Source organism: Centroberyx affinis, unplaced genomic scaffold (assembly GCF_046629955.1).
Source record: "Centroberyx affinis isolate AG114_WGS23_722 - 3 ecotype Tasmania unplaced genomic scaffold, CSIRO-AGI_Caff_v1 ptg001765l_1, whole genome shotgun sequence".
Lineage (NCBI taxonomy): Eukaryota > Metazoa > Chordata > Actinopteri > Beryciformes > Berycidae > Centroberyx > Centroberyx affinis.
In genome coordinates, this window is record NW_027280162.1 from 1 (window position 1) to 11,330 (window position 11,330).

General features: G+C 39.4%; 1 protein-coding gene across 1 annotated transcript; it reads left to right on the top strand.

Annotated features, from left to right (window-relative positions):
* The first annotated feature begins 1,096 nt into the window (after nucleotides 1-1,096).
* Nucleotides 1,097-10,668, top strand: lgmn (legumain). The gene is made up of 14 exons (XM_071529096.1): nucleotides 1,097-1,183; nucleotides 1,520-1,676; nucleotides 1,955-2,052; nucleotides 4,169-4,250; nucleotides 4,438-4,520; nucleotides 4,710-4,785; nucleotides 5,295-5,357; nucleotides 5,557-5,623; nucleotides 6,313-6,431; nucleotides 6,949-7,038; nucleotides 7,284-7,493; nucleotides 7,743-7,913; nucleotides 9,172-9,239; nucleotides 10,113-10,668. Exons 2-14 carry the CDS (start codon nucleotides 1,539-1,541, stop codon nucleotides 10,153-10,155), a joined length of 1,308 nt encoding a protein of 435 aa, XP_071385197.1. The 5' UTR covers nucleotides 1,097-1,183; nucleotides 1,520-1,538; the 3' UTR covers nucleotides 10,156-10,668.
* The last annotated feature ends 662 nt before the right edge of the window (nucleotides 10,669-11,330 follow it).

The window sequence follows — 11,330 nt, forward strand, 5'->3', positions numbered from 1 at the left end:
ATATATATATTATGTCAATGTACAAAAGATTTTGTTTGAATATTTATTACTGTGAACATGGTATTTACACTTTGTTACATCTTTTTTTTTCATTTATGGACAAAGGTTAATGTATCAAGGACCATCGGTTGAAAACAAGATGCCGAATTTTTGATGGACTGTTTCCCTATTTAACTTAATTCTTTTCTATATGGAGAAATAAAACAGTTTGATTTATTGCTGATATCTTCTTTAAAATGCCTCTTCTGATTGTTTATGCAGAATTTTATTGATCCTTCCAAAATGTTTTAGTAAAAAAACAACAACAACTAAAAGACTAAACTAAAAGAATGGTGGTATTTACATCTTGGGGAGTGGAAATCAAGTCACTAACATTAACAGTGACAATGTTAGAAGTTCTGGGTCAACACACTCAATGTTAGCCTAGAAAACAGGTTTAAAAGGCAACCCTTGATCCGTTGAGCAGGTGCACTCATCTAGTATTTTATAAGGTGTTTGTTATGGTTTCTAAGGTATTTTATGATTGAGTGAATCATATGACATTTCTTTACTGTGCCCAGCTACATAGATAATAAGGAACTGCGTAGTCTGAAGAATTAATGCATTCAATATACACCACCTGAAATCACTGCATTGTAAAAAAAAAAAAAATCACAGGATAAGCCTATAATTTAAAGTATTACAACCACAGTACTACAGTTACAAATAAACTGGGGGCAACGCAAACTCAGTTGACCCAGTTACATTTGCAGAATAGTTTACCCTCCTTTTTAAGCTGACATAATTTTTTTATGGCATGAATTAATAGTAAGCACTATCAAACTAATGTCAGTTATGTGAAGATAGGGTATTTTAAGGACAATGACATAAATACATGTTTATATGAAAGTATGATTTATTTTTGTTTGTGGCACAGGTCGTTTACCTCATAATCTTCACCGACCGGAGATGATAGTTTCTTTATCTAGTTTTTATTTTAAGACTAGATCATACATGTTGTGGCTGTTTCGAGCACATGACTGTTTACAGTGAAGCCCCGCCCACGGAGCGACGTGATTGGCTGCCGAAGTAGATTCCCTATCTCACTGTTGTTCCCGACAGCACATATAAATTTCCCATTGACTCCTGTGCAGAATACATGTAGCTTATCGCTGTCATCTTGATACGCCGCAACAAAGAGAAGGTAAACGAAATTACAATTATTTTCTCCTCTTGTTTTTTGTCTACGTTGAGAGATGTATATGTATCTTGTCGCATTCTAGGCTTTTAAAAGTCGGTAAGTTTAGCTTGTTATGCTACCAGCTAGCGAACGTTAGCTTTCCAAAGATAAGTGTCAGTATCGTTATCATGTGACACCCAGGCAGGCAGGTTGTGTGTGTTGCTTTATGTTTAGCTGCAGTTGTTGTTGTCAACCCGTAGCATAGTCAATAAAGCTAACTTAACTCAACTCAGTGGGCATTTGGAAAACAAAGATATCCACAGTAAGGAGGGCGTTTAATTCCCCTTATCATCCACACAGGATATCCATAGGCGAGGAAATGTTTAAGTCAGTCTTCGCCTTGCTGGGCCTGAGCCTCGGGCTGGCCAACGCATTTCCCTCACAGCAGGCAGAAAATGGCAAAAACTGGGTGGTTATCGTCGCCGGCTCCAATGGCTGGTACAACTACAGACACCAGGTGAGAGATGAAACTGGCCCTGTGTGAAACTACTGCCACAATGTCACCTTATCAAGTCAGCACTGTGCATGACCCAAGTGTTTTTGTTACTTGGATTCAAGAAAGAAACCTTTCCTTATTGGCTTTGTGATAAGATAAGACTGACTTTACTGTCAGATAAGCCCCTTCCATGGAGCCACAATGCATCCCTTTTTTCCACAGTGTTTCCAGCCTCTGAATAGGCTGAGAGACTCATTGTGATAATGCGTTCCTGATTTCTACCTATTGCTTCCCCTCAGGCCGATGCTTGCCATGCCTACCAGATTGTCCACAAGAATGGCGTCCCAGATGAGCAGATTGTGGTCATGATGTACGACGACCTGGCGCAAAATGAGGAGTGAGTTCTCTTTTTCTTTGTGGTACACAAAAGATCACTGTTGTACACTCACTTATTGTTTTATTGTTTCCCTCAAAGTGTTCACAAACCCTGTTGGAGGCTGGTTGTGTTAGTTCTTGGCCTTTTGTTGGCTTCCATTGTCCTTGTTTTTCCCTTTGTAAGTCAATAGAAAATACACACAAATGTCATTGTATTGGGAAGGGCAAGTATCAGCACATTAAACATTGTTTCAATATTTGACATTGTATGCAAATATATGTGTTTTTAGTTTCATAAATGGTTTTATAAGCCATTTATACATGACATAGGCTTCAGTCGAAACCATAATCACAGGATTTCATATGTGACTCAGTGCCTTTGCTCCTTGTTTGAGATATATTCTGATATAAGCTTTCTGTAGAGCCTTAAATAGTGTGTTTTGAGATGCTGTCCAATGTTGTTATAGACTGCAGCACATCATCAATGGCCTTTCTAAAAGGTTGGCATGTCAAAAATCAAATGATTGTAATGATTTAAATTATGCATATTTCCAAAAGCGGACGTCGTCTGTATTCTCCTGTAAGTCGCAGAATCATTATACAATCAACTCGGCATTTCTCACATTGCTGTGGCTTGTAGGCGCTGTGAGGTTCATTGTGAGAGCAGCGGTATTCAGACCGGGCTTCACAGTAAACAGGCTGACTTAAAGAGAGACACTGAGGCTTGTCCACAGAGTCACAAGGAACTAATTTTAGTGCTCCTTCAGGGCTTCGACTTGGGAGTTGTATTACTCAGATGGTGACTGGATAGCAGGGCAGAAGTGTATGCACATCCATCAGTTTCAGCCAGAATCAGAATCTCGTTATTCGCCAATTACATGAGATGTTGGGAACTTGTTGATGACAGAGTTTCATAGTACTTAATGACACACATGGGACAGAAACAGAAGGGCCTCACGTGCAGTGCAGAGTGAGAGCTGATTGGTCAGTCAGTGGCCCAGTTGGATCAGCAGCCAAACAAGTTTCTCCTCTTACTATTTCTCCACCAGAGTCTTTATCTTTGCCTTTTTGCACTGTTGCTAAAAAAAAAAATCCTACATTTCAGATTTAGTCACACTCAATTATTTACTTTTTGTTTATTATTTTTCAGCCACTTTTTTGCTGTACATTAAGGACGGTCGACATACTTTTATCTTAATAAATTGCTTAAATATGAGTATGAAAAAGTTGTTAACTTAATTTCTGAAAACATATGAGGGTCAAGTAGAACTCGGATGGTTACCATTAAATCCCTGAATACTATGCACAGTAGACTGTATGTATCACTTGACATTTAGGTTTCAGCACTGACCAGGTAATAAAAAGAAAAAAAGATAAATGCACATGCAGGATTGGTGCTGCTCTTTTTCTATTATCTATGTAATACCTTTTTTAGATGGAAACCCAAGTGTAGATAGAGTTGCTGAGATCATAGCTCATTCAAGATGCTGATTGATTTAATTTTGTGTAGTAACAAACAATGGTTGTGTAATATCGCTATTATTTGATTAGTTTCCCTACCTAAGTGTGTATACCTTGACATAATGTAGGTCAAGTTTTACAGAAAGTGATGCAGCATTGATTGTTTTAGCCTATATCTGCTGTCACATATATGCTGTAACATGGCTCACAGTGTGATGATCGATTGGGTTTTTTAGTTAATGATTAACTCTTATTTAAAAGAAAACCCTGCGGACAAGAGGGCAGCCCATATGATTTATTATACAGACTGTAATGTTCAAATGGCAATACTGATAGTAGCTTGTTTCCAGGGCTTTGACAATAATACAAACACTGTAAAGTTTTCCAGTGATTTCATATGAAATGATGATCTTTGTGTGATGAACATGACTTCCCCACAGAATCATTGTGACAAAGCAGTTACTGACAGACCAGGTTCCCTGAGGTTGAGGGTTTCAGAACGTGATTCTCCAGTAAAAAAGGGAAAGACCTTTAGTGCTGTGGAGTTTTCACCCGTTTCTGTGTTCATCATCACCTGATTGGTGAATCATTCATGTCGTTGCTACATCTGCGTGAAAATGTTTTGTCAGTCGTTTTCACTTCCCTCAGCCAGCGTAAATCATATTTTCTGTTTCCAGCAACCCCACCCCTGGGATATTGATCAACAGGCCCAATGGCACAGACGTGTACAAGGGAGTTCCTAAAGACTACACCGGGGATGTGAGTGCTGCAGTCCAAATATTTGTACAAGAGTGCAAATCCAGGCTACTTTTGCATAGCACACAAATCGGTGCTTTGCAATGCTGATAATGTTCAAACAAACTGCTTTTTTCTGTGAGATTTCGATCTTAAAACCACCTTTTTTTTTGTTTTCTGCTTATTTCTTATTTATGGTGGTATCCTGTAGGCTGTGACTCCTGAAAACTTCCTGGCAGTGCTGAAGGGCGACGCTGCAAGTGTCACAGGTGGTTCTGGAAAAGTGCTGAAGAGGCAAGTGATGAGGAATACAAAGGAGATTTAGAGTAGTGAATCTCTTCTTTTTGGAGGAGAGAGCTTTAAGTTTCCAGGGTATGTTTGTCTGTATAAAGTATTTTGAGCAGTAAGGTAAATCTGTTCGAAGGTAGAATAAGGTGTAGCTGGTTTATCAGGTCTTTCATCTTCTTCTCTTCCTCTTGGCAGCGGCCCCAATGACCACGTGTTTGTTTACTTCACCGATCACGGGGCTCCTGGCATTCTGGCCTTTCCCGACGATGAGGTGAGCACTTCTTTACTTCCTGCTCTCGTTCATGTTTCTGCCCGAACTTGCTTGCTCCAAACAAATTACTCAGTTTTTACCCCTAAAAACGAACCACACAGTAATTAAAGTAACAGTAATTGTTGTTCTGCTGTTCACTTTGGTTCGGTTCGTCTTAACAAGGCTGACGGGAAAGTCCTGAGTCACTGAAATGGCTCCCAAGAATTTGTGATTGTGCAACAGTCATGCCTGTTTTTTGTTTTTTTTAAGATAACTGACAATTTTTTGCATGGCCTTGTGGAGACAAAGATTACTTATAACTTATTACTTTTGATCAGTGTGGTGTTCAGTGTTTTTTTTCCAATATTTGTTTGTACACTGACTGTAGAGGGTGACAGGAACGGGGTGGTGGGGTTGTGGTTATCTGGTGAAATGTGTATATGTGTCTCAAAGAAAAGAAACATTTGCACACTCAGAGTAATTTTAAACTTTCTCTCTCTCTCTCTCTCTCCTTCTCTCTCTCTCTGCAGCTCCACGTTAAAGACCTCCAGGACACCATAACATATATGCACGACAACAAGAAATACAAAAAGGTGAGATCCAACATGCTGTTGTTTTCAACTTTTGGGCCTACGTGTGCATGCATGCCCCTAGTCACAGATTATGTCTAATCAGCTAATGATGAATCATGTAGTGGAAGATGGTGTTGTCAGCTCACGAAACCTGTTTTTCTCTTCTTTTGTTCCACAACTCTCCTTTCTCACACACACACACACACACACACACATGCAGATGGTGTTCTATATCGAGGCATGTGAGTCCGGGTCAATGATGAACCACCTGCCTGTTGATATTGACGGTGAGTTGAACGTGACCTCATCAGAACCACTTTCTAGGAAAAGCAAAACGGAGATAATGAAACGAGGCCAGTCAATAAAACGTTCTCAATCGATCGGCCTGGAACAAAGATGAACTTGACTGCTCCTTGTGACAGTTTGACCCCTGACCCCAAATTTAAAAAAAATAGAACAGCCCGCTCTACCAAGAATATCATGGACAGCTTTGGTGGTTGATCTATGGGCTTGTTCTGACCCTCGTGTCTTGCCTATCACTGAGGTCAGCATTATGTTTGGTGCCACTTTTGTGGGCGAAGTCACTCCCTCATGTGCTCAGTCTCATGTGATGCACACAACGTTTCCCCCTGATCAAAGTTCTGTTTTTTATTGTGCTGAATTGAAGTTTTTATATTGTGTGCATCACCTTTTTACATAACAACATCTGTGAATGTGGTGCACATGACTGAAATGTCTGTACCAAAGTCCAAATGGAAAGTAATGTTTTTCTTCTTCAGGGCAGTTTTTAACTTGCATTTCCCCCGATCGATCAGTTTCAGATGTGTTTGTGTTCTCTGTTCTCTGTCTTTTTTTTGCCTGTTTTGTCTGTTTTTGCCTCAATGAATGAGACTTGCACTTGATGTGAGTCAAATTGAGAAAATATTCTACCAACATGTAATAGCAGTTAACATCAGACTCTCTCCTCTGTTTTCAGTGTATGCTACCACTGCAGCCAACTCTCATGAATCCTCCTACGCCTGCTACTACGACGAGAAGAGAGACACGTACCTGGGAGACTGGTACAGTGTCAACTGGATGGAGGACTCTGATATGGTTAGCGCCATTTCCCCAGTCATATTTTGTCACATAAATTTTCAAATTTGGTTTTCAAATTTCCAATAAATGTACAGGAATGTTTTTTTTGTGCCATTGGTGCAGACATTTACAGCTACAGCACACATTTAAACGGGTAATAGGACCCAACTGAGATCTTAATCAATTATCTTGAAAATTAAAATAATAATCCACATTTTCATATACATAAATTACATTTTGCCACCCTCTATGGCTGATTGATATAACACACTAGTGACTCAACCTATAGCCAGTTCATGAAAGCCCTTACTCGACTTAAAATCCACTGAAAAACACAGTTTGATGACAAGTGATCTCTGGGAAGTGCAGTGCAAAACTACAGCAATGATATACAGTATATATACATGTATAAGATATTGCCAAAATAAAAAATGAGGATTTTACAGATTACCACTTTAAGACAATTTGTTCGGGGAATATATAAAATAGTTTTGTCTCTGATGGGTTTTTTTGTTCTCTAACATTATGCTAACAGGAGGACCTGAATAAGGAGACCTTGGTGAAGCAGTTCAAGATCGTGAAGAACCACACCACCACCAGCCATGTCCAGCAGTTCGGAAACAAGGTCAGCGAAAAGAATAAATAGCCCAATGGGGGAAATTACTACCTGCTATGAACCAAATGCTTGTAAATTTTTGTCCGTGGCTGGTAAATCCTCTCTTACCAACAACCATTTGGAGGTTCTGTTCTGTTTTTAAATGTCTAGCCGGCTTGCAGAATAGTGAAAGTGGCGAGGGGAATTTTGCGACAAAAAAGCTCGTTTCCTGCCCGTTTCCGCTATTTAATATGAGCTTCTTGCTTCCTGCACAGACTCTGGCCCACATGAAGGTGATGGCCTTCCAGGGTAACTCCATGTCGGGAGCCCAGCCTGCTCCCCCGATGACCCTGCAACCCGTCATGAACCCAGATCTGACCCCCAGCCCCGACGTACCGCTGGCCATCCTCAAGAGGAAGATGATGGCCACCAATGATATTGGTATGGCAAGGGGGCTGCTCATGGAGATCAATAGCCACCTCAAGGTAAAGAGGGAGGAACATTCAGTGGTTTTCACACATATTAACAGTTGGCCCTGTTTTTACTGTCTGATGTTTTGACTGTTTCCTGTCTTGTGTGGAGGATCGTTGGAGCGTGCGATGCAAATCAGATTCATCATGAAATATGCCACAGCACTAACGCAGCAGTTAACACGACATTTACAGATTTCTAACGTAGCGTGAACATGCTGTTGCCCTGTGTGTGTGTGTGTGTGTGTGTGTCTGTGTTTTCAGGTCAAGCAGATGCTGGCTGAGACGATGCGCAGGGTGGTTCAGAGGGTGACTGGCGACGAGTTCGAGACCCAGGAGATTCTCAGCGCCAAAGCGGATCTCTCCCAGCATGAGTGCTACAAGGCTGCAGTCCAACACTACAAAAACACCTGCTTCAACTGGCACAAAACAGAGGTACAGCAGCACTGACCGCTGTTTGTGCTGAGTTCGCACTTGCACTAGAATTTAACAGATTAAGGCCATAGAACATGTTGGTGGGTAAGTTAAAGCTGCTGTAGGAAAGAGAAATTCAAACCAACACAAGGAACGACACGCCACCCTCTCCTCCTGGTGAGTGACAGGAGGAGTGATTGACAGGAGGAGTGATTGACAGGAGGAGTGATTGACAGGACGGAGTCACGCCTTCTGCCTCTGTCTTCTGCTCATTGGTCGGATGGGTTTCCAGATATTTCACTTTGAAATGACAATAGCAGAGGATCGGGGCGACCGCTGTTTCTGGGATTCAGACATTATCCTGCTTGTCTTTGGCTGCCAGACGTGCCAATTTTTATTTTCATGACTTTTCTTTTCCTCCTCTCTGTGTCTGACGTAATGCTCAATCAGTCACAGTTCTGACAGGTTTTATTTGTAGCAGATGGTTGAAACGAACTCCTGTGGCACGGTACTGGTTTTTGGTTCTCTTTTTAAAATGGGAAATATCACATCCAGTTTTATATATATGCCATTCATAACACAAGGATAAATTTAGCTGACTGCAATGCAGAGTGACCGACAGTGAGCGCAACAGCAGGCCAAGTTTCACTTCCTACATTACCAACATTATAGGCAACCAGCAGTAAGGTGTAAACAAAAAAAAGATCTTGTAAGAGAGAAGTGCTAGAAAAAGAAACACAGAAAATAAGTGCTACAGAGAGAAATGTAGAGCAATTTGTGTTTACCGTAAGAGGAGCGCATAATAGAGTGACTAGAAAGAGGATATGGGAGTATGGAGATGATACAGGGAGGAAATGGTGGTGTGTGTGTTTTTCCTCTTGAAGAGATGCATTGTCAATCTATGACAGAAGACGGGGAGTGACTCTGCTGTTCTGTCTTTTTAAATGTCTGAATATGTCTGACTTTAAATGCAGGGATGGATTGTTTTTTTTGTCCCTTGCCTGTTTTGATAATAATTAATAATAATAGTTGTCAGGCTAGAGTGAAATCGTCCTAAAATCCTTCAGAAGTGACACTAAATGACACTAAATCCTTCATCACATCGCTCAAACACAATATTTCCTGGGTATTTTCCTGCGTCTGCATGGGTATATTCTCAAAAATTCCCTTTGTGTTCAGGGAAATTAGCTTGGGTCACCATCATTTGCATACAGTACACTGAAAATAAAGGTCACTTGTGGTTGATGTTTTTGACACTCGGTGTCTTCTTGTGTTTCAGTTTGAATACGCTCTGAGGCATCTCTACGCTCTGGTGAACCTGTGTGAGGGAGGATATCCCACAGACAGGTACAACATGATACACACTTGATAACTCATTTTACCATTGTGCTGGTGTTTTTCTCTGTGGTTTGATTTATTTGGTTTTTTTAATTGGGTGTCGATGAGTAGGGATGCTCTGTTATTTTAAATGTTTGATTTGTCAGTGGTGGAAAGAGTACTAGAATGTCCAACTCGAGTAGAAACACTGTTACTTTGACTGATATTTTACTTGAGTAGAAGTAAAAGTTGCTCATTTAAGAGTAAAAGTTAAGTCTTTTTAGAAAAGAGAGCGTCGTTAGATGTGATATTTTTCATGCAGCTGTAAAAGTATGAGAGGATTGAGTTCTTTTAATTGGAAAATGTGGAAATCACACAGTAAAGTGCGAAAACAAAGTAAAGCCAGATTACTCTCCTCTGCTGACTGACCAGTTAGTTTTAAATAGTAATGCAGGGTTTGACTGATATGGGTTTTTGAAGGCTGATAGCAATATTTTTAGACTTGTTGCAAATAGCTGATATTTTGTGCCGGTATTTAATATCTTCAAATTGACCAAAGTCATACCAAAAATTACAAGGATTCAGTGTTTTAGGTGGGTTAGCAGCACCTAAGGGTGACCCACCAAAGAATAGGTGGGGGAAACTGTGAAATACATTACTGCTTTTTTTTTTAAATGAAGAATTCACAAATACAAAAACATTATTGAACAATTAAATGAATAAATAAAATGTGCAAAGAAAATAAAATGTCATTGCAGGTTTTACAGGCCGATATATATCGATCTAACAGTAGAAGAAAGCAATAGAAAAATCTAAACTTTTCTAAATCAAAAGTTGTTTTTTTTAAATATATTTTTGTTTATTAATGCCTACTTTTATTTTGTTGTTTCTCTCTCTCTCCAGGATCCAGAAGGCCATGGACTTTGTGTGTTATTTCAGACAGTAAGAGGATTTCTGGAAATCCATGCAAGCCTCAAATAAAATTGCTTTTCCATCTGTACCTGAGACCTGAGAAGACGAGGCTTCTCTCCGTGCTGCTTAGGAACCAATCTGACATGGATTTGACATTTTATTGTTTTATCAACACACTATGACACTTCTCTTTTTTTTTTTTTTTTTTTTTACTTTTTTTTTTTTTTACTTTTGATGTTTTTGATTTTACTGAGAACTTTTAAAGACTTGTTTTATGATGAATTGCACTATATCACTGTGAAAGTCACTGTTTCTGGATGAATGTTTTACTGATTCTGATTTTTATAAGACATAGATTTGACAATTATGACATGGAATTATTGGAAAAATTTTCCCCATTTTGCTCTTAGCTTTATTTGTGGTGTGTAAGGCCCTGGCATGAATGTTTGATTGACGTGTAAAGGACATGCCGCTGAATATAGTAAGCTTGTTAAAAGTTCAAGAGACTTTGTTGTAACACAGGGATCTTGAAATAAAACCTGATGAAAAAATCAATGTGGTTTTACCTCTTGCTTCTGTGTTTCCTACGTAATTTTTGAATAATTCCCAAATATCAAATGAGTCATTTTTATGACCTTTATGAGCAAAATATGTCACACAGCTGTTGAATAGAGTACAAGCATACATTACATACTGTATGTTTTTCAGAAGAGGATTTGTATGCTGTTCAAATAAGTTAATTCCTACCTAAGCCTATTTGCCTGTGATTATAAACACTTTTTCAGTCTTCACTCCTCTACCTGGAAGACAGTTGGCCCACACAGACCCACTTCTACTATAAACCAATGTCAGCTTTATTAGGATCTCAGCCTGGCTGCGGGTTTGTCTAATGCCTGATATCTGAAGCATGACACCTTGGTCTGCAACAAGGATTCTCAGTAACACTTTAGATTAGGGAACACATATTAACTATTAATAAGTTGCTTATTAACATCCATGTTAGTAGTGTATTGTTTTCATTTTTAGTGATTACAAACAATTTATTAGCACCTTATTCTGCACTATTGTATTCTACAAGTATACTCCATTAACTATGAGTTTTCCCTCAATAGCCTCCTAATTAGTGCTTATAGCAGTCAGCGAGAAAGTTGTTGCACATGAATCAGGCTCTTAGTATGCTTTGCTCAGTATGGGGCTTAGAAAGTGCTA